General features: G+C 48.4%; 1 protein-coding gene across 1 annotated transcript; it reads right to left on the reverse strand.

Moving 5' to 3' along the window:
- Positions 1-837: 837 nt before the first annotated feature.
- MEFV (MEFV innate immuity regulator, pyrin) lies at positions 838-22833 on the reverse strand. The gene is made up of 10 exons (XM_007939705.1): positions 22557-22833; positions 18390-19232; positions 15549-15853; positions 14266-14361; positions 3429-3659; positions 3009-3031; positions 2274-2389; positions 2088-2120; positions 1525-1557; positions 838-1391 (listed from the first exon to the last, which is right to left on the reverse strand). The coding sequence occupies exons 1-10, from the start codon at positions 22831-22833 to the stop codon at positions 838-840; spliced, it is 2511 nt and encodes an 836-aa protein (XP_007937896.1).
- Between the last annotated feature and the right edge of the window lie 1246 nt (positions 22834-24079).

Here is a 24079-nt window from a genome sequence, read left to right on the forward strand (position 1 = left end):
TGGTCACAACAACTGAGAACCCACCACTGACCTAAGACTCCAGTGTGAAGACGGAGTGAGGAGATGGGGATACGAGGAGCTGGGAGTTTGATCTTCATTTGATTCCTTCTTTGTGGTGTTACTCCCCCTTCTGTTTCCATTCTTTCTCTTTAAATGGAGTACGAGAGTGGGGACCGGCGTGAAATGCAACACTCATCATTCCACAGGCCCCCCAGATTATCCAATACTGAACAGGACAGAATAATGCTTCTATTGTAATTTGCCCACCATAGCATCCCCATCTCTTCCAGGATATTCAACATGGGAAATAGGATCCCACAGCAACTGGATGTCAATGAATGCAATTAGGACCAAATTTCCTAATGGATTTATTCATGAGGCTTAGCCAATACTCCTAAGAATCAGAGTTTATTCATCCAAGTATAAAAATCCTTTTGTAAACAATCCAGTATGCTTGGGTTTGCTCCACGCTTCCTGTCCTCTTGACAGGGAAGGACAGGCTAAGGAGACACAACTGGAGGGAAATCAAGGGCAGACTCTCCTGTCTCAGGAGCAGTGGAAGGTGCTAACTCATGTTCAGTGTTAATTAGGCAAGAGTCATGCACTTCTCCTTTGAAATGCACTGTACATCATTGGTGCCTGGGGTTTACCAGTATTCGTGCATCTAGCTCACCTCTGCCACTACTACGTAGGGTCCTTGGGCACAGGGACTGTTTCCTTATTCATTATAACCCCTGGAGCACATGGCACCCAGTGGGTGTCCAATCATGACTGCTGAGTGCATGAATGCAAGATCCAAGGCAGAGTACTCCAAGAAAGATGCAACGTGTTGGATATTCAGTGGGGTTCCTGAGCACGCACTACACAGATGGTCAGAGGGTCCGCGTTCTTTCCGCCATCGTCTTTCCCAGGGCTAAAGATAGGCTGAAGGGGCTCTGAGGGTGAGCAGCAGGTAAATGTGTACATGTGGGACTTGGCTGTCACGTTGTAAAAGGAAATGTCTCCAGCCTCATAGTCCAGGAAGATGCCCACTCGCCGCGGTGGGTTCTTCACCCACAGGCGGGTCGGGGGGAAGGTGCAGGCCTGGTACTCGTTGCGCATGGTCATCATCACCACCCAGTAGCCGTTCTCGGGTGACAGAGTCATGCTGCCCTTCCTGCTCATGGAGACTTTGCACACTCCCAGGACCCAGGCTGTCTTGTCTCCCACCTCCACTTCCCAGTACTGGCGGCCAGAGCAGAAAGTCGGAGAGCCCAGGGCCAGGATGCAGCTGTCAAACGTTTCCGGGCCTTCGGGCAGCCGGTCACCCTTCTTTCCAAGCCTCACGCTCTTCAGATCATTCGAGAAGGTAAGGTTGGGATGAGCAGTTTCTGCATCCAGGACCACATCAACTGCAGAGAGAGTCACCATATCCAGCCGGGAGTCCACGGGCAGCATCCCCGGGCCCCCCACCTCCAGGAAACCACAGGGGAGAACACAGGGACCCAGCAGGCCCAGGCCACTCGCCTTGGCCTGGTCACTTACCTGCATGGGCCTGGACAGCTAATAGCTCTGGAGCTACAGAGAAAACGGAAATGGGAAAGCATCCTCAGCATTCTCAGAGGGGCTAACCCCACCCTACGGAGCCCTGGTGGCACAGCAGTAAAGCGACTCGCTGCTAAACCAAAGACTGGCAGTTCGAACCCACCCAGGAGCTTCACAGGAGAGAGATCTGGCACTCATAAAAATTACTGCCAAGAAAACTCTACTGGGATGGTCCTACTCTGTCACATGACATCACTGTAAGTCAAAAATTGACTCTACAGCACCTACCAACCACAGATTTACCCTGGTCTCCACAACAAGGAGAGACAACATGGGCACAACCCGCTGCCCATGAGGGTGTAATCCTGCTCCTCTCAGACACCTGCATATGCCTCACAGACTCCGCTGGTCCAATGAGTTGACCCAGTGAGGGTCAGGCACAGGGCCCGGAAGGACCTCCCATGGCCTCTCTCCTGTCTCTGCTCTGGGTGCTGCTCTCTCTTTTCAGCATAAGGGGCTGTTGCACTGAGCTGGTCAGCACCCCCTACAACCACCATGCTCACCAATGAACGCTTCCATTCCCGAACGCAGGCTTTCTAAAGGGAGAGAAGGGAACACAGAAGCCCTGATTAGGCCCTCAGGTAGGGATGATCAGGGAGGGGCTGAAGGCAGCATCAGGAGGGGGCTCTGGGCTGTGTGGGCCTCAGGATGGCTGTGAGCGGAGCCGTCATCTCCCCCAGCCCACCTACCTGAGAAACGCTTTATGCTCTTCTCTATAAACTCCGACTTAGAGTAGAACAGATGCATCTTCTCCTTCACCTCTGAAGGGGTGACCCATGGCTCCGGGATGGTCACCATCTTGGCTCTGGAAACAAGAGACGGTTGGCCAGGGACACCTGGAGTGTGGCCAAGCCCCACGATCTGGGTGCTTGGAGCTTCTGTGGGCTCCCAGGACTCCGAGTTACACACTGACCCCCCTGACCAGCTACAGGTTGGGATCTGCTGGGGGGTTTTGAGCCCCTGCTGCCTGGGTCCCACCCCCGGAGACTCTCTTTCACTGGTGTGTGTGGCCTGGCTGTGGGATTTTGCAAAGCTCTCAGGCGACTGTATCAATTCAGAGAACCGTTTTTCTGAGGCCTCCTCTCTCCTTCCCTCTGCTGCTGCCAGCCAGGCTGAGTCTGGCCCCTCTGCACTGGCTTCCTTAGAAGGAGAGGTAGACACTCCTGGAACGTATGTCCTCCCCTGAGGTCACAGCGCTCCTGCCCACAGCTTTCAGGAGGTGAACGGCCTGGGCAGCACCACCTCATCACAGCCCCACAGCCTGGCTTCATCTTCCCAACCAACCCCACGGCTCCCCACTGACTGGGCTCCCCGTCGCCCACACGACTCGCCAAGGGCCTGAGGAAGCTGCAGGAGCCTCTCCCTCCTAGGACAGTTCCCCCAAATGCAGGACACGCAGGGCATACCACAGGACCTCTCCGTACCTGTGCAGGGTGACGCCGATGTCCTAGGAGAGACAAGTTGGAAGCACTCTGTTACCAGCCTCCCGGCAGCTCTGCGGACCCCGACCGCTCCTGCTGGTTGGCAGGCTGCTCCCTGCCCCCTCCCGGGGCCCACACCTCTCTCTAATTCTAACAACCAAATTGACAGCCTGGCCATATCCTGCAATGAAACTGTCCCCAAACCCCACTAATTTCTTCTGGAAGATGCCAGGGGTCCCTACCCCCACCCCCAGTTCACCTAAGGGGTCTGGGCATGAGAAGCAGTGAGTGTCACCAAGATGAAAGTCACCTCAGCCTCAAAGGCCCAGCTCACTAGCTTGGCCAGAGCCAGACAGCAGTGTGGAGCCCTGTGGCATCCTGAAAGGACAATGGCAGAGTGCCAGGAAGGCTGTTCACACGCACCTGCATGAGCTCCCACACCGACTGGCACTGCTTGGCCTCCAGCTCCCCGATAAGCTCATTGAGAACAGTGATGTCCTGGGACACCCGGCGGCCGTACTTGTCCCCAACCTGGTGAATGGTCTGGCCCAGGTCTTCCAGCCAGGCCACAAACAGCTGTTCCTGTTTCTCCAGGAAGTGGCACAACTGTCGCATCTGACACCGGACCTTCTGCTTCTGGGCTTCTATCTGTTTCTGGGGGCCGGGCAACAGGGAGGGGAAGGGGTTTGGGCTGTGGGGCGAACATGTGTGTCCACGGAGTCCCCACAAGCTCAACTCCTGGGGGTGGGAAGAGGCAGGCTTCCTCAGCCTCGTGGATGTCTGGATTGCAGAGCAGGGCCAGAGAATCTGGAACCTCCCTAGACAGTCTGAGCATTAGTGGGGACTGGCTCTTGGAAAAAGGTCTCAAACCTGGTGTCACCTCCATCCTTTCCCAATGGCCAGTGTGACACTGGCCCAGGCCCTGGGGACAGAAACGGTCAAGGCTGTGACCCCACCTGGGCACTCCTGCAGGGAGACTTCCCTGCACCCTCAGAGGGCGGGCACGTCTCTGGGAAGGTCCTGGATGAAGAGCTTCTGAATGGGGCCAATCAGTCCATGTGTGTGTAGGTGAACTTGACCTCCATCACCTATCTACACTGGGCAATCAACAGCTCTGCTGTTGCCCCTTTTCTCACTTCTTCAGAGAGGTGAGTGGGCCCAGGGCACCTTTTCCTTCCACCTTTGGCTCCACTAAGACCTTCCGAAAAAGTCTTAAGAACATCATCTCTTTTCATAAGGGCCTTTGTCATTACGAGTGTCTTCATGGAAGGCTGGACTCTCTTGCTTCCCTGGGTTTCCTGAAGCAGCCCAGCTCCTGCTTTTCTCTCTATGGGGCATCCGTGACCTCTGCTCCATCCACAAGTTCCTGTCCAGTCTTCTGGACAAGAACAATTCAGGAGTTTCCAGGAAGTCAGCTCTGACCCAGAGGGATGGTTCCTACTCCCATTCTGCCCTTTGTAGCCTTTGTCTATTACTGTGGTAGTTAAGGTTGTGTGTCACCTTGGCCGGGCCTGGTTGAGTGGCTGGGCAGATGGATGCAGTTATTTCTCCCGTGATGAGACTGGTCATCAACTCCAAGGTGGAATCTGCTGGAGCAGCTGAGTAGCTGCCTTGGGGATGTGGTCGGCTTCCAGTCTATAAGGAGACAGCTTTGAGAAAACTCTCGAAGTTTTTTGGCATGCTTGGACCCTGCATGTAACCAACTGACTCTTCATTCAGCACCCTGCCATGTTTCCTGCCAATCTTAGACTATCTCTGGACTTGAACTAGTGGCCTGCCACGTTGTTTGGTCATCTTGGGACCACACCATTTTATTTTTTGACTTTGGGTTTGTCAGCCTCAGTAGCCAACAGGTGAGTGAGTGAAGAGATGCCTCTAGCTTCAGTGGGCCAGGGGCAAGAGGCAGAGCTGAAACCCAAAGTTTAAGGGCTTTTACCCAGCCCCTAGTGTTGGCACTTTTAACTCAGACTTCTAGCCTCCTAAACTCTAAGAGAATAAATCCCTGTTTGTTCAAAGTCACCCATTTGTGGTATGTTTCTGTTAAGTGCACACTAGAGAATGAAAACAATTACCCATTGAGCTGTGGTGGGTACAGACTTGCCAGAAGTTTGGGCCCCAGAGAGGGAGATGGGATCTAACCAACTAAGTGCCATAGACAAACCACAGCTGGGGGTAGAGGGCCTACAGGGATAGGTACTGCCACTTCCAGGGAAAATGGAAGGAACTTAACAGCATAAAAGGGTCAGGCTTGTGGTGCCCAAGAGGCTGGCTGGATACCAGCTCAAGAGAAGAAAGCAAATAAGGAGTATTTACTGCAGTTTGTGGCACTGCAGAACCATACTTTTAAAGGAAATGATATTTTAATCATTTGAATTTTTAAAATAAATGGTTTTTTTTTTTTTTTTTTGTAAATGAAAGACAACAATACAATCTTGAAAGTAATACCAAAAACAAAAAAAGAAAAACCCACAGCCATTGAGTTCATTCCAACTCACAGTGACCCTTTAGGACAGAGGAGAACCGCCCTGTAGAGCTTCCAAGGCTGTCAATCTTTACAGAAGTAGATTGCCTCATCTTTCTCCCACAGAACAGCTGGTGGGTTGAACTGCTGACCTTTTGGTTTGCAGCCAAATGCTTTAATCAGAGCATTTGCACCACCAGAGCTCCTGGAAAACAGTGTTGCTGTTGTTAGATGCCACTGAGTCAGCTCCAACTCAGTGTCCCGTGTACAACAGAACGAAACACTGCCTGGTCCTGTGCCATCCGCACAATGTTTGCTACGCTTGAGCCCACTGCTGCAGCCACTGGGTCCATTTCATTGTGGGAGTCATGTGACCCTCCACATTACCAAGCATGATATCCTTCTCCAGAGACTGGTACCCTCTGACAACATGACCAAAGTACGTGAGACAAAGTCTGGCCATTCTCTCCTCTAAGGAGTATTCTGGCTATACTTCTCCCAAGACAGATTCTTCATTCTTCTGGCAGTCCATGGTATTTTCAGTGTTCACCAACACGATAATTCAAAGGCATCAACTCTTCTGTCTTCCATATTCATTGTCCAGCTTTTACATGCACAAGAGACTACTGAAAATCCATGACTTGGGTCAGATGCACCTTGGTCTTCAAAGTGGTACCTCTGTTCTTTAACACTTGTGATAGTTGGAGCTGTGTGTCAACTTGGCTGGACCATAATTCTGCGTGGTTTAAGCAATTGTAATGTGGGTTGTTCCAATGATGGGATCAGATGTACATGTTTTGAGCAGCCAATCCGTTGAAAGGGAGTTTCCCTAGGGGTGTGGCCTGCTTCCAGTATATTTATGGACATCCTGGGAAAAGAGACACTCTTCTGTGGATTGGGATTCTGTTGTGCTGCCTACAACTGTCTGTGAGTGAACAATCCACCATTCGGCCTGGAGATCTTGGATTCATCATTCATTGGAGTCAACAGCCAGTATACTGCCTGCCAACGTGGAGCTTGTGAGGCCCTGCCGGAGCACGAGTCAGGAAAAGCCTCAGCTTGACGTTTGATATAAGAACCTGGGACTTGCCAGCTTCTTTAAGTATGTGAACCATTTTTCTTAAGATAAATTTCTCTTTCTCTCTCTCTATATATGCTTTACTAGTTTTGCTTTTCTAGAGAACCCAGTTTAACACATTTGGTACCGGGAGTGGTTCTAGAGAGACAAAATCATAGATTAGTTCTCCAATTTAATTAATTGTAAAGGCACTGGTGACCCTGCCTCCGTTAGTAAAGACGGCCCTGCTAATCGGTGGCACGAGGTGGCAACATTAATATGCAAAATAGCACCACTAATAGATCAAGTACTTGTGAGAAGTGAGGCCCTGGGTGATCACATATTTGATACTTTCTTGCAATTCTGTCCTCATGAGGAGTATAAGGAAGTTGGTTGGTTGGTTGGTCCTACTTACACTAGACAAAGTGGTGAAAGAGCGAGATGAGCTCAGGGCTGCTGAGTCACAGCTTAAGCCCCACATAAAAGACCTCAATGTTTCCAGTTGTGCTCTGAAATAAAGCCTTATTTCTTCTAGTAACAGAGCTGATATTGTTGAAAACCAAACCCAGAGTCTTATTGTAAGGGTGGCTGAATTACAACACCAATTAAACTGCCAACCCAGAATGGTGTCTGAAGTAAAAGTGAGGGTATTCATTGGGAAAAATGAGATCCTGAAACCTGGAGTGGGGACATATGGGCAGACAGGAAGATCAGGATATGGAGCCTGTAAATGCTGTTGAATCCCTCCCATCTGAAGGGATTACTGTAAACCCATTACCCCTCCACCTCAGTTTGATGGGATTAACCCAAGGTGAAATATAAAGGGTGACTGAGGAGGCGGTTAGGCGGCACCCAAAAAGACCTACTTGATTTTGCTAACATGTACAGACAGAAACCTGGAGAACATGTATGGGAATGACTACTGAGGGTGTGTGATAATGGTGCAAGGAATGGAACATTGGATCAGTCTGAGTTCATTGATTTAGGCCCACTAAGTACAGATTCTTCACTCAGTGTTTTAGCTGGAGAGGTTAGGAAAGGATCTAATAGTTTTGTGGTTGGCTTACTGAAGCATGGATTATGCGGTGGCCTACCTTAAGTCAAGGTGAAGTACCAGACCTGCCTTGGTATAATGTAGAAGAAAGTATCCAGAGGCTTAGGGAAATTGGCCTGTTAGAATGGATTTATCAGATTAGACCCCCAGAGCCAGAAATGGAGAGTCCAGAAGACACGCCTTTCACCAGTATGTTGTTGTTGTTGTTATGTGCCGTCAAGTCAAACCCGACTCATAGCGACCCCTCCTCGGGTTTCCGAGGCAGTATCACTACGCAAGTAGGATTGCCCAACCTTCCTTCCGAGGAGTGGCTGGTGGGTTTGAACCGCCAGCCGTCTGGTTAGCAGGCAAGTGTCTTAGCCACTATGCTACCAGAGCTCCCATTGCGAGGACAAATCTGTGAAGGGAGCTCCAGCATTCTTGAAGACTGCTGTGATTGCTATTTTATGTAAGCTGGTATGAAAGTGGGAACTGCCCTAATTGAACTAAGACACTAAACTACAAGGGGCTGATTGGACCCCGTGGTAGTAGGGGTCAAGTGGTAGCAGTTAATCGGCAAAGGCAAGGTGGGTGTGGTTACCATAATCGACAGCAGAGTCAGAACAGTAATCAGAATATTCTGACTCGTGTGGAATTATGGCATTGGCTACTTGCCCATGGTGTTCCTAGTAGTGAAATACAGAGCAAGCCTACTAAATATTTACTTGATTTGTATAGACAGAGGAATTCTAGGTCACATGAACAGCAGCCTAGACTGAATCGCCAGAATACAGAGTCACAGTCTCTCAATCAATTCCCAGACTTGAGTCAGTTTACAGACCCACAATCCTTTGAATGAAGGGGAGGGTGGGTCCCTTTGAGGAAGAACCCCACCACATTGCCAAAAGTTTATAATGTCAATCTTTCTCCCAACCTTCCCCAAAGGGATCTGAGGCCTTTTACGAGTGACTGTTCATTAAGAAAAGGAAATAATCAGACTTTTGGGGGATTACTGTATACTGGCTATGAACTGACACTAATTCCAGGAGACCCAAAGCATCATTGTGGCCCACTAGTCAGAGTGTGGAGGTCAAGTTATTGATGGAGTCGTAGCTAAGGTGCATCTCACAGTGGGTCAAGTGGGTCCCAGAACCCATCCTGTAGTGATTTCTCCAGTTCCAGAATGCATAATTGAAATAGATATACTGAGTAATTGGCAGAATTTCCACATTGGGTCCCTGACAAGTGGAGTAAGGGCTATTCTGATAGGAAAAGCCAAGTGGAAGCCATTAGAACTTCCTCTACCTACAAAAATAGTAAATCAAAAGCAATACCACATCCCTGGAGAGGTTGAAGAGATACTGCCTTCAAGGAGTTGAAGGATGCAGGGGTTGTGATTCCCACCACATCCTCATTTAATTCGCCTATTTGGCCTGTGCAAAAAACAGACAGATCTTGGACAATGACAGTAGATTATCATAAACTTAATCAGGTGGCAACTCCAATTGTAGCTGCTGTTCCTGATGTGGTTTCATTGCTTGAGCAAAGTAGTACATCTCCTCGTACTTGGTATGCAGCTATTGATCTGGCCAATGCCTTTTTCTCAATACCAATTTCAAAGGACCATCAGAAGCAGTTTGCCTTCAGCTGGCAAGGCCAACAGTATACTTCCACAGTCCTTCCTCAGGGGTATATCAACTCCCCAGTACTATGTCATAATTTAGTCCGTAGAGATCTTGATCGCCTTTCCCTTCTACCACAAGACATCACACTGGTCCATTATATGATGACATTATGCTGAATGGACCTAGTAAGGAAGAAGTATCGATGACTCTAGACTTATTGGTGAGACATATGCATGCTAGAGGTTGGGAAGTTAACCCAACAAAAATTCAGGCACCTCCCACCTCAATGAAATTTCTAGGGGTCCAATGGTGTGGGGCATGTCAAGATGGAATACTAAAGTGAAGAGTAAGTTGTATCTGGCTTCCTCCACAACTAAAAAGGAGGCACAATGTCTGGTGGGCCTCTTTGGATTTTGGAGGCAACATATCCCTCATTTGGGTGTGTTGCTGTGGCCTATTTATCAACTGACTTGGAAAGCTGCTAGTTTTGAGTAGAACAACAGAAGGCTCTGCAACAGGTTCAGGCTGCCATGCAGGCTGCTCTGCCACTTGGGCTATATGATCCAGCTGATCCAATGGTGCTGGAAGTGTCTGTAGTAGATAGAAATGCTGTTTGGAATCTATAGTAATGATGTTTGTGTGTCAACTTGGCTGGGCCTGGTTGAGGAGCTGGGCAGCTGGTGGTAGTTATTCCCCATGATGAGACTGGCAATCAGCTCCATGGTGAGATCTACCACAAGCAGCTGAGTAGCTGCCTTTGGGGATGTGGTCTGCTTCCTATATTTAAGGATAAGCCTTGGGAATGGTCTCTAGCCTATGGCATGCTTGGACCCTGCACATAGCCGTGTCACTGCTCAGCAACCTGCTATGCTCTGCCAACCTTGGGACTTACAATGAACTTAAGTTAATGGCCTGCCGTGTGGTTTGGTAATATCAGGACTGTGCCTTTTGACTTGTCAACCTTGGGGCTTCTCAGCCTCAGCAGCCTGCAGCTGTCTGAGTGAAGAAATGCCTCTAGCTCCAGTGGGCTGGGAGCAGGAGGCGAAGCTGGACCCCAAGGTTGAGGGGCTTTCACCCAGCCCCTAGAGCCTGGCACTTTGAAGTTGGACTTAAAGCCTCCAAATTGTAAGAATAAACTCCTGTTCGTTAAGGCCATCCCAACTGTGGTATATTTCTCGTCAAAGCAGTACTAGGTAACCAGAACAGAGTCTTTGACAGGTCCCTATTGGTGAGTGACAATGCAAACCCTTGGGATTTCGGAGCAAAGCCCTGCCATCTTCTGCAGATCACTACTCTCCTTTTTGAGAAATAGCTTTTAGCTTGCTACTGGGCTTTAGTAGAGACTGAATGCCTAACCATGGGCCACCAAGTCACCATGAGGCCTGAGCTGCCCATCATGAACTGGGTGTTGTCTGATCCACAGAGTCATAAAGTTGGACGTGCACAGCAGCGCTCCATCATTAAATGGAAGTGGGATGTCAGAAATCGGGCTCAAACAGGACCTGAAGGCACAAGTAAGTTGCATGAGGAAGTGGCCCAAATGCCTGTGGTCTCCACTCCAGTCACATTACCTTCCCTCTCCCAGTCTGCACCTATGGCCTCATGGGGAGTTCCTTATGATCAGTTGACTGAGGAAGAGAAAACTCGTGCCTGGTTTATGGATGGTTCTGTGTGATATGCAGGCACCACTCAAAAGTGGACAGCAGCAGCACTGCAGCCCCTTTCTGGGACTTCCTTTAAGGACAGTGGTGAAGGGAAATCCTCCCAATGGGCAGAACTTCGAGCCGTCCATATGGCTGTTCACTTTACATGGAACAAGAAATGGCCAGATGTGTGACTGTATATGGATTCATGGGCTGTGGCTAATGGCTTGGCTGGATGGTCTGGGACTTGGAAGGAGCATGATTGGAAAATTGGTGACAAGGACATATGGGGAAGAAAAATGTGGATAGAGCTCTCTGACTGGGCCAAAGGAATAAAGATATATGTGTTTCACGTGAACGCCCACCAAAAGGTGATCTCAGCAGAGGAGGACTTTAACAATCAGGTGGATAGGATGACACGTTCAGTAGAAACCAGCCATCCCTTTTCCCCAGCTATTTCTGTCATGGCTCAATGGGCTCATGAACAAAGTGGCCATGGTAGCAGGGATGGAGGTTATGCATGGGCTCAGCAACATGGACTCCCACTTACTAAGGCTGATTTGGCTACCACCACTGCTGAGTGCCCAGTCTGCCAGCAGCAGAGACCAAAAGTGAGTCCGCGATATGGAACCATTCCTCAGGGTGATCAGCCAGCAACATGGTGGCAGGTTGATTACATTAGACCACTTCCATCATGGAAAGGACAGTGTTTTGCTTTTACTATAATAGATACTTATTCTGGATATGGATTTGCCTTCCCTGCACACAATGCTTCTGTCAAAACTACCATCCATGGACTCATAGAATGCCTTATCCACCATCATGGTATCCTACACAGCACTGTTTCAGATCAAGGGACTCACTTCACAGCAAATGAAGTGTGGCAATGGGATCATGCTCATGGAATTCACTGGTCTTACCATGCTCCCCATCATCCTGAAGCAGCTGGCTTGATTGAACGATGGAATGGCCTACTGAAAACACAATTATGGTGCCAGTTAGGTAGCAATACCTTGAATGGTTGGGGCAACCAACCATTCGGGAGGCTGTATATGCTCTAAATCAGCATCCGATATATGGTGCTGTTCCTCCAATAGCTAGGATTCACGGGTCTAGGAACCAAGGTGTGGAAATGAGAGTGGTACCACTCACTATTACCCCAAGTGACCCACTCAAAAAAACCTTTGCTTCCTGTCCCTGCTACCCTACGCTCTGCGGGTCTGAAGATCTTAGTCCCACCTGGAGACACAATACTGATTGCATTGAACTGGAAATTAAGAATGCCACCCAGCCATTTTGGCTTCCTCATGCCTCTGGATCAACAGACAAAGAAGGGTATTACTGTACTATCTTGTGTGATAGATCCTGATTACCAAGGGGAAATTGGATTGGCATTACATAATGGAGGTAAAGAAGAATATGTCTGGAATACAGGAGATTCTTTAGGACGTCTCTTAGTACTACCATGCCCTGTGATTGAAGTCAATGGAAAATTACAGCAACCCAATTCTGATATGACTGCTAACAGCACAGACCCTTCAGGAATGAAGGTTTGGGGCACCCCACCAGGCAAAGAACCATGACCAGCTGAGGTGCTTGCTGAGGGCAAGGGAAATACGGAATGGGTGGTGGAAGAAGGTAGTTCTGAATATCAGCTACAATCACGTGACCAGTTGTAGAAACAAGGAGTGTGACGGTCATATTTCTTCATTATATATGTGCCTCGAGTCTTTTTGTTTCCTTCTATTATGAACCATGAAATGTAAATAAGGTTAATGCATTTCAGTTGTATGTGTGTCAACGTATCATGTTAGGTGCAAATATGACTTTATAACTGTCCTTATTTAGGGATTATATATGGTTAAGAAGATGTGTACAACTGCCAAGTTGACAAGGATGGATAGTTGGAGCTGGGTATCAACTTGGCTGGACCACAATTCTGTGTGGTTTAAGCAATTGTGATGCGGGTTGTTCCAATGATGGGATCAGACATATATGTTTTGAGCAGTCAATCTGTTGAAAGGGAGTTTCGCTAGGGGTGTGGCCTGCTTCCAGTATATTTATGGGCATTCTGGGAAAAGAGACACTCTTCTGTGGATCAGGATTCTGTTGTGCTGCCTACATGTCTGTGAGGAAACAATTCACCATTTGTCCTGGAGATCTTGGATACGTCATTCATTGGAGTCAACAGCCAGTATACTGCCTGCCAATCTTGAGCTCGTCAGCCAGTGAAGGAGCACGAGTTAGGAAAAGCCTCCAGCTTGACGTTTGATCCAAGAACTTGGGACTTGCCAGCTTCTGTAAGTGTGTGAGCCATTTTCCTAAGATAAATTTCTCTTTTTTTCTCGATGTAAGCTTTACTCGTTTTGTTTCTCTAGAGAACCCAGTCTAACACAACATTTTAAAGAGATCTTTTCCAGCAGTTTGGGCCATTGCAATATGTCATCTGATTTCGTGACTGTTGCTTCCATGTGCATTGATTGTCAATCCAAGTAAAATGAAATCCCTGAAAACTTCCATCTTTTCTCCATTTAACGTGATGTTGCTTATTGGCCCAGTTGTGTGGATTTTTGTTTTCTTTATGTTTAAGTGTAACCCATGCTGAAAGCTAGTCTTTGATCTTCATCAGTAAGTGCTTCAAGTCATCTTCACTTTCAACAAGCAAAGTTGTGTCATCTGCAAATCACAGGTTCTTAATCTTAGAGATTAGAGTCTTCCTCTAATCCTCATGCCACGTTCTTCATCTAGGCCAGCTTCTAGCATTATCTCCTCAGCATACAGATTGAATAATTATGGTGAAAGGATTCAACCCTGATGCATACCCTTCTTGATTTTAAACCAGGAAGTATCCCCTTGTTCTGTCCGAACTACAGCGTCTTGGTCTATGTACAGGTTCCTCATGAGCACATTTAAGTGTTCTGGAATTCCCATTCTTTACAATATTATCCATAATTTGTTATGATCCACAAAGTCAAGTATCTTCACATAGTCAATAAAACATGTAAACAACTTTCTGGTATTCTCTGCTTTCAGCCAAGATCCATCTGCCCTCAGCAATGATATCCCTCATTCCACACCCTCTTCTTAATCTGGCCTAAATTTCTGGCAGTTCCCTGTCAATATACTACTGCAACCATTTTTGAATGATCTTCAGCAAAATTTTACTGCACATGATATTAATAATATGTATGAGAAAGTGGGACAAGGGCCTTGGAAGTGGCCCCTGCCTGCTGGGGGCTCCTCCCTCTGCAGGGACAGGCTATCCTTGGATGCCAGTCTCCTCTCCACTCACCAGGAGCTGGTGCTCATCACAATAGGTCATCATCTCTGCTTCCCCATGAGCCAGAATGGAATCTTGGGGACCCCTACTCTCGGTCCCCTCCCTCCCTCTGCAGGGATGAACCTGGGCAAGGGCTGGCCACCAGCCACGCCTGGTCTTACCAGGAAGTTGGCTGTCTCTTTGTCCCCCTGATGTTTCTGCTCTTCCCCAGATTTTCTCAGCTCCTTCAGATGCTCCAGCTGCCAATGGATTTGATCCTGGAGAAAGAGCCATCATCACAAAGTTTCAGTGGGTCCTGCCATCTGTAGCCAGGGCTAACCCTAGAAGAAAAGCTCTGGCCCTGGGAGCAAAGCTGATGGTGCTGCTATTGGGGGTACAGGGGAAGGGGAAGGCTGACTACATCACCAAGAGAAGCAGATCCAAGAGACGGTGAGCCAGACAGTCCCAGTGACCTCTAGGAGCTCGATTCAATCATACTTGAAGCCACAATTCCCTGAGCTGCTTGGGATGGCTTTTTGAGCCACAGTCTTTATGACTCCCACCAGATTACTGGGTGGGACCATGCAAATAAGGTATATGGAATGCTAATGTGAGGATTGGTTAGTTTTGCTATGCTGTTGGGCTTAAAATGAGCCCTCCTAGAGGTAAAAGGGGGGAATTTCACTGCCATTAGGAGAGAAGAACCAGAGTTGGATTGGAGTGCATCTCTGGACTCAAGATCCCTGCATGAGACCACCTTCACAGAAAGACGGCAGAGACGACCCACTGAGACAACAGGCTAAGGAAGCAAGAGGCACCACACACAGCAGGGACTCGAGGAAGCTGGGTGCCCTTGGGCAGGGGGCTTGCTGGCAGAGTGGGCTGCACCTACATGTACCTATTTGGCAGAGTTCAAAGAGCTTTGTGACACTTACCTAAGCAGGGCAGAGGCCAGGCCGGGAGGCCAACGGCCAGAGAGCTGTGTCTGAGGGCACAGCGGAGGGGACTGTGCTGACTGAAGAACTGCATCCTGAGAGTGTCCCGGAACCTCAGGTGTGGCCTGTTCCCTCCCTAATAAACCCCATCGTCACGAGGATTGTCTGTGAGTTCCGTGCGGCCATTGCAGCGAATTATCGAACCCAGCAGAGAAGCAGTGAGTGCCGGGGGAGGCACTGTTGGAGTCAGAGTTGGTACAAGGCTGGAGAGTCGTGGCATGTCTGGCCTTGTGCTGCTGGTGGTGACTGTCTCCCCTTCGTGAAGTTAGAGGTCAGAAGACACCACCTCCGTGCCCTTTTTGCAGTGGCCCTCTGACCTACACGAGCTAGTCAGGTCCCTCCTGCTGGCCTGGCTGGCTTATGGTTCTCTCATTTGCAGCCCTCGAGTCCAGGGTTGCATGGAAAGTGAGGCCAGGCCAGGTGTATGCAAGCACTTCGTGGAAAGGAGTCCCCAGATGGGGCGCACCTACCTGGTAGTCCAGGGCGGCCTCCTCAATGGGGTGTAGCTGGTGGCCTCGGTGCTCCTGGCTCAGGCTGCAGATAAGGCAGACAGGCTTCTGGTGGTCCTCGCAGAAGAGCAGGCAGAGCTGCTTCATGTGACGCTCACACTGGGGTGGGGACCCGGGGCTGAGGCTGCCCGGCTGCTGCTTTGGGAGCAGGACCTGGCCCTGGGGGCAGCTGAGGGAGCAGCTGCCCAAGGCCCCTTGTTTCTCGGAGCACCTACTGGAATCGTGCACACAGGTACTGTCAACCGGGTCTCTTTCCTGTGGCCTCCCTGGGGACAAGGCAATAGAAAACCTCCTGAATGGCAAAAGCCAGATGGTAACAGAGGCGTCAGCAATGCCGGCAGAGGGGGTGGGATCCAGGCAGCAATCCCGGCAGAGGGGGACGGAAGCTGGAAGGAGTTCTCGGTTAGAATTGGACCAAGTCCCAGCTCCCTTCCACTGGACTCCCATCCAGTGAGGCAGCAAACAAGCCACTGGGACCAAGGGCTAAGGGCTGGTGATTTTCCTAAGACTTGGAATTCCTGGCATTAGTAGGTATTTATTCTAAAGACCAGTGGCAAGGAAAGGTTCATACATGGAAGGGAACATGCTTTGTTGGTTACCAGGGGTGTGAGGGGATTTCCCAGATGAGCTGGGGGTGGAGATATATATATATATATATATATATATATATACACATAAACATATAATCCCAAAGATTCTTAGTGGTTATCAGAGGTAGGAGGGAGGGGAGAAGGGGAAGCTTGTGTTTGCGGGGCACTGAGTTCATGCTAACGGTGGTGGAATATTTTGGAAAAGGATAGAAATAATGGTGGCACAACATGAAAAATGTCATCAATGGCCCCAAGCTGTAAATACGGAAGATGTTATGTTGGCGAATGTCTTGTGCACAAGAAAAGTAAAAAAAAAAAAAGAGGGAGAGAGAAAAGAAAGAAGAGCAGGCCTTTTGTTGGAAGTCCTCTGGGCTCCTCTGGGCACACACGGATCTAGCAGGTGACACAAAAGAGCAAGCCATTCCAATCAGTATTTGGCTTTGCCCCTTAAATCCAGCCCAGGCTGCTTGTAATCAGACTGGGAGCTCCAGGGAGGCACGGTGACCGGTTTGCTCCTAGCCTGTTCCCAGCCTCAGCTGAGAAGCCACACATGGTTAGCATCTGGGAAATGTGTGTTGAATCTTCATTCAAACAGATGGACCACTGCTCACATCCAAGTTCAAGAAGCACTCAACGAAGAAGAAGAGGGGACCTTATCATACTAAAGGGTATAACTCACGTAAGGAGTTATAAGGACGGATAAGGAACTATGAGGATATAACAGTTATGAATAGCTCTGACCAAGGTCAGAATAGCAGCTTCAAAGAGCCGAAATGACAGGAGATGCAACAAGAGATAGAAACACACTCAAGCCATTGCCGTGGTCCTCTCCCACCACCCCCTTCAAAATTTCCAGGAACTCATGCCACATCTGTAAACAAGACTGCTAGTGGCCACCCCATAACATTGGCCCCTTCTTCCCTGGTGACGGAATCGATGGCTGCTCGTTCGGCTGCTCCTTAGTCCCTCCCCTGAAGTCTGAACCTTCCTTGCAGGCAAGTGGTGCATCTGACTAAAGGAACATAAATGGAGGTGTCTAGGAAGCTTCCAGAAACTTCCCTAAGTGACCACATGCACTTGGTCCCCACTAACTCCCCCTTGTGTCTGGAATGAGGATGCCACCACCTGAGACCATGAGCTTGGAGAACAAACTTGGTGGAAAGGAAGAACAACAGATAGCTCGATCCCTGATCCATGGAGTGCCACATCCATCCTGGGTCAGACTTGTGCATCATTTCTATAAAAGAGGAATTAGCTTCTATCTTGTTTAAACCACAGGACTCTGGCATTTCTGTCATTCTCAGTCAAGAGGGAAAAAAAAATCAACCACCAAACCCATTGCCGTGGAGTCGATTCTGACCCACAGCGCCCCTAGAGGCCAGAGTGGAACTGTCAGTCAGTCTTCATGGAAGCAAAGCCCAAACCACATCCGCTGCCATGGTGTCCATTCTGACTCACAGCGCCCCTAGAGGGCAGAATGGAACTGCTCCACAGGGTTTCCTAGGCTGTCAATCTTTATAGAAGGCAACTGCCTCATCATTCTCATGCAGAGCAGCTGGCAGGTTCAAACCACTGACCTTTTGGTTAGCAGCTGAATGCATTAACCACTGCCCTACCAAAGCTCCTTTCTACAACCAGCCGTAATCCTCATTATTCCTGATTGATGAAAGAATGCCAAGCATTTTAGCCAGAAGGCTCTCTCTGCTGCCCTGAAAGAGGGGCCCTTGGAGTCATGGTGAGAATGGGCTATTCTTACCCAGTCTTTCTGGTCCTTACCTGGGCCCATGAAGCCTTTGGAATTCTAATGGACTTGAGAGTGTCCAAGAACTCACTGACATTCGACGTGATATTCTGTGAAGAAGTACACTTATGTGTCATTTCAGGGCCCACATGCTGCATTAGATTTTCAAAGGGGGTGGGGACCTCTGCCCCAGGGATGCAAGGATATAAAAAAGCACCCACACCTCCAGTTTCCTACGTCAGGTCAAGAGGTTAGCCTAATGGTGTGTGTCTTTGCTCCGATCCCAACTCCCCACAGGGTCCCTAGGCTAGTCTTTACAGGACTGGGTTGCCAGGTCTTTTCTCCTGACAAGAGCTGCAGGTGGCTGGGAATTGCTGATCTCTCAGTTAGCAGCTGAGCACTTAACCACTGTGTCATCAGGGCTCCTAGTGATTTAAATACATTGGGACTAAAGGATATTGGGGGCTATACCTTCACAGGCCTCCAGGCCTAAGGACAGCCTTAGCTGTTCTGGGTTCTGAGGTCCTTTCCTCCCCAAAGATGGAGGGGCTTCTGGATCCAAAGGCTCCCGGAGTGTCCCTGGGGCCTCTGGACTCCTGGTTTGTTTTTCCCCCGAGGGAGCTGTGGGTTCCCGATGTTCCGGGGTTTCCTCCCCTGCAGTCAAGGGCACACTGGTGAGTGTGTTTCTGAATGCTCTTCCCTCCTGCTTCATGGGACGCTCTGGACTCCTGGAAGCTTCCCCTGGCGCCACCAGGCCCTCGAAATCTACAGTGGCCACCGCCCTGGGGGTGGCTATTGGATCTGGAGACACTATTTTCATCTCCTGTAGAGTCAGGAGGGTTTCTGGGTTTAAAGGGCCCTTCTCTCCTGAAGAAAAGGTCAATTCAAGGCTCCTGGGTCGCTGCTTGCCTTCAGTTCTCTTAGAGTGTCTCCTTCCCAGGGAGCCGGACAATGAGCAGCTGGAGAGGTCCTGGAGCTTGCTAGTGGAGTTGGCGTTCCTGCGCAGGCTGGAGCTGGGGCTGGAGGTGCAGCCTTTCTCCCCAGGCAGCCTGCCCACAGGCAGGGAAGGGCCTTTCCTGGAAGGCAGGGTCATGCTCCTGGCCCCTGGCTTGCCCTGCCCATCCAGGCTCTGGTCTCTCCTCCTGTCCTGGCATTTCTTCTGGGGCCCCCTCCCAGCCTGGGGCTGGCCGGACTGCAGGCTGGCTGCTCCCTCACCTTCCTGGCTGCCTGGTGCCTTCAGACTCTTGGGTTTATCTTCCTCTGAGGAACAAGATCCTGCTGGACTGCTGGTGCCACCTTCCCGAGGAGTGGCGTCTGCAAGACAACCAGATGCAAAGGCTTGAAAACACCCCATGTTTGGGGCAGAGGGTTGGGAAAGGGTGAGAAGAGAGAATCTCCTGAAAATGAGAAAAGTGAGAGTTGACAACATTCTAGGGCGAAGGCAGTTGATTTCTGTTAAGTAAGAATGTGCTAATTTATTTGCTCTACGTTTCTCAAACAGCTTTTCAGAGATTTGTATGAGATGAGGTCTTACACAAAACTCCAACAGAGAAATTAAAACCATAGTTTATTGGAGTGAATTTATTTACAATTATGGTTGAGTTGACTCTGATTCAACTCACAGCGACCTCTTCTTGGGTTGGAAAGCTGGTATCTCTATGAAAGTAGATTGCACAATCTTCCTTCCAAGAAGTGGCTGGTGGGTTTGAACCACCAGCCTTCTGGCTAGCAGTCAAATGTCTTAGGCACTATGCCACCAGAGCTCCCATATCATTAGCCATTAGAGAGATGCAAATCAAAACAACGGGATACCATCTGGCCCCAGCACTAATAGCAAAGTTCAACAAGACAGAAAATAACAAATGCTGGTGAGGATGTGGAGAGATTGGGACTCTCATACACCACCGGTGGGACTATAAAATGATACAACCACTGTGGAAAGCAGTATGGTGATTCCTGAAAAAGTTAGAATTAGAAATACCAGTTGCACGCCCATGTTCATCGCAACACTATTTACAATAGCAAAAAAGATGGAAACAAACTAGGTGCCCACCAACAAAGGAATGGATAACCAACTTATGGTACATACACACAATGGAATACTATGCAACCCTAAAGAATAACACAGAATCTGCAAAACACTGCATAATGTGGATGAACCTGGAGGACATTGTTGTTGTTGTTATGTGCCATCGAGTCAGACCCGACTCATAGCAACCCCACCTTGGGTTTCCGAGGCAGTATCACTACAGAAGTAGATTGCCCATTATGCCAAGTGAAATAAGTCAATCACAGAAGGACAAATATTGTTTTAGTTCATTACTGTAAAAAGTCAAGGAAAGGTTTATATATGGAAGGAAACTTTCTTTGTTGGTTATGAGGGGGAGGAGAGGGGAGGGAACATTGCAAAAATAAAAAATAAAAAATTTTTTAATGTTATATATGTTCCAAATTTACTTATTATAAAATCAACTGTCTTGGAGTGAATTGTGTCCCAAAAAAATATGTGTCAACTGGGCTAGGCCATGATTCTCAGTGGTTCGGCAGTTATGTAATGATCCTCTGTGATGTGATCTGATGCAATAAGCCAAGCCACTGTTCAAGGGTTAGAGTCAGTGCACCACCTTCCTCCCATCACAGGCCTGATCCAATGTAAGAGGGGCTTCCCTGGGGTGTGCCCTGCAATACCTTTTCTCTTACAGGAGTTAAAAAGGAAAGAGAAGGGAGCAGAGAGAGTGGGGAACCTACTACCACCACGAAAGAAAAACCAGGAGTGGAACGTGTCCTTTGGACCCAGGGTCCCTGAACTGGGATCCTCCCGTGACCAAGAGACCAGACCAGACCACTGCCATTGCGTCAATTCCAACTCACAGTGACCTCCATTGGGTTCCCAAGACTATAAATCTTTATGGAATTAAATTGCCTCATCTTCTGCCCACAAAGCAGCTGGTGGGTTTGAACCAGCCAATCTCCTGGTTAGCAGCCAAATGCCTTACCTGCTATACTACCAAAGCTCCAAGGGACCAAGAGACACCAGGAGAGGCAGCCTTCCTCCAGAACTGGTATCCTGAATTTGAGCTTGTAGCCTCCTAACCTTTGAGAGAATCAACTTCTGTTCGTTAAAGCCATCCACTTGGGGTATTTCTGTTATAGTAGCATGAGTGACCTAACTAATAATAGAAGATTTGGGGCGCATGAGTTACACAAAAATTTAAAACCAATGGTTATGAAGGACAATTAAAACCTGAGAAATGAATTTATTTCTGTATTTTTCTTAGATTGTAGGCTTAAAAAGAATCTTAATCCATTCAGATGAGAATACGTAAACGTGATTTTAAAATCCAGCTTGCCTGGAAATCTCAGGATACTGTTTAATGACACTGAAATGGCAGAAAAGGCTTATTTACAAGGTCTACATAAAAGTCAGTTCATGACTCTAATGAGAAAATAAAGAGCTGCCGTGGCACGGTGGTTAAAGCACTCGGCTGTTAACCTAAAAGTTGGTGGTCTGAACCCATCAGCTGCTCCGTGGGAGAAAGATGAGCATAAGATGAGGCAGTCTGCTTTGGTAAAGACTTACGGCTTTGGAACCCCTATGGTAACAGTTCTACTCTGTCCTCTAGGGTTGCTATGAGTCAGAATCAACTCAATGGCAGTGTTTTTGTTTCATTTTTTAATAAGAAAATGAAGATAACCTGTAAGTAGCACCTTGATTTTTGGTTTGTAAAAAGTTCTCATTAAAATTACTTTAAAGTTTTTTAAAACAGTTTGCTGTTGGCTTTCTAGGGAAAAAGTATTTGAATTTTTGAGTTACTAAAACCAATTAAAGGACTGATGAGAAGCCCTAAAAATATGAATGGATTAGATTCTAAAACATGAAAGAGAAATGAAAGATTCTACTAAGCAAATTGCACCAGAACCAGCCATTGTCCAATTTCGTTCTATCACTCTGTCAAGAAATAGACAATTCTCGTATGCTACCTCAAAGAAACACATGGGAAGCATTCGCTAATGTATTCTTAAAATCTAGAAATAGAAGAAAAATCCAAACAATGAGGAAATATTTTTAAAAAACTGACCTCATTTTATGTCTGCAGAAAATATCAAAAGAAAGTCCTTAAACCTTGCAAAAGGATGGGCACCTCTACTCTCTTACATGGTGTTACTATGAGATGAAACAGACTCCAGGGCACTTAAGAACCACCAAGGGTGTTAAAGAGGCGCTCATACTGAAGCTGGGTGGATACCAATGAAATCATACACGACCCTGTAACACAATCGGACATCAGCAAACCCTTCTGGTAACCCAGACAGACCAGTCTGCACAGAAGGGTTAATCTCCAAGCAAGTGAAGAATTCCTTAGCTAGGTGCTTGGCTCCCACCTCTCCTGATCCTGACATCAGGGTCCTAGCCTTATTATTATCATCATCATCATTATTATTATTTAGAGATCTTTACTAATCCAACTCCAAAGGCCAGAGTGGGGCCAAGGTCGCTGAAGATCGCTTATTCTAGCTCCCAAGTTAGAATGCGTTTGTCTGCACCCGTACTCCCTCCCTCCCTTGCTGTCTACTTCATCCCCACAAACAGCCAGCAACCAGCACGCATTGATGAGAGGCTTGGGGGCTCCACCTTACCCTGGCCAGTGGCCTTGTGGAGCTCCTCTGCCAGGAGGCGCTGGTTGATGGCCCGCAGGACCTGCAGGGTCAGCCGCACAGCATCCTCCTCCCCGTAGTGGTTGACCATCAGAGTGGCCAACTTCACCGGCCTGGCCATCTGCACCAGGCCCCGGGGGATGCGGCGATGATCCTTCTCCAGGCTGGTGTTCTGCAGCTTGAACTTGAACTTCTCAAACTCATAGGGCACCAGCTCCTCCAGAGAGTCCAGGAGGTGGTCACTGGGGGTCTTGGTCATGGCCAGGAGGGGCCAGACCTGGCTGTCTGGTTTTGGGAGGAGAAGCAACTCTCTTTTCTGGAGCGCGGAGGGCAAGTGACAGATGTGGCTTGTGAAATAAAGGAAAAGGCACAGGAAACGCTCTGTGCTTGGGTGGAAACTGACACCGAGGCATGGGAGTGTCGACACCGGCTTATAGTCACTCATAGACTCTGAAGCTTTTCTACCTGGGGGGGATTCAATGCTTTGCCAGGCACAGGGTTTTCCACACCCCCAGTTCTCGCCTCTGCTGGCTGGGCTACAAGAAGATGGATAAGTCTGTGATGGAGGGTCTGTGTCTGGATTCCAGCCTCTCAATCACTGGGTGGGCACTCAGACCCCTCACTCTCTTCCTCCCAGGATACTGGGAGCTGGCACAGGGGGAGGAGGCTGGGAACAGAGCCCCTGACCTTCTGCTGGATAGGATCACGATGAAGGTCAGCCCCTAACAGCGACCCAATGGTCTCCCAGCCAGGCTCCCACCACTGACACAGAGAAATGACAACTCCCTGTAATGACGCATAGGGCGCTGTGGGTCCCAGGGGTCTCTGACGCCATCCTGGGGGGTAATTCTTCTAAGCTGAGACTAAAACTCCTACAACAAATTGGGGAAGAAATGGGCTTTTCTGTCAAAAGCAGGATATTTTGAAATACAGTGACCTGTTACAACAGTGGCAATTCTGACTCAGGGACTTCGTGACAGCACTGTTTCTTAAAAATGAAGAAATGTGATGATGGAGTTAGAATTCTTGTGCTGTCTTTTACATGTTGGACTTAATGATTGAAACAGGATGGTGATGAGCTCTGTTTTACATTTTTCTTGTGGTGGAATATACATATAACCAGACATCTGCATTTTTCTAAGTCCTAATTTCAAGCATCTCTGCATGTCCAATTTACTGACACTAGTTAGGTTCACCACGTTGTGCGATCATCACCGATATTCATTTCCAATTTTCTTCATCGTCTTTAACAGAAACTCGGCACCCCTTAAGCAATACCTCCCACGTTCCCCTCTCTCCTGGCCTGGTAACCACAAACCACCTCTGCTCCTTATGCATTTGACAGTTCTGAGTATTTCACATGAAGGAGGGTCATAAAGTATTCATCCTGTTGTGTCTGACTTTGATGACAAACTCTTCAGTGACTCTGTATGTGATCTTATTTGGGGAGAACACAGTAAATCTAAATTCAGGCTCTTTGTAAAGCTGGTCACTGCAAAGGATAA

This window comes from Orycteropus afer, unplaced genomic scaffold (genome assembly GCF_000298275.1).
Source record: "Orycteropus afer afer isolate SDZICR_OR568_19922 unplaced genomic scaffold, OryAfe1.0 scaffold00061, whole genome shotgun sequence".
Classification (NCBI taxonomy): Eukaryota; Metazoa; Chordata; class Mammalia; order Tubulidentata; family Orycteropodidae; genus Orycteropus; species Orycteropus afer.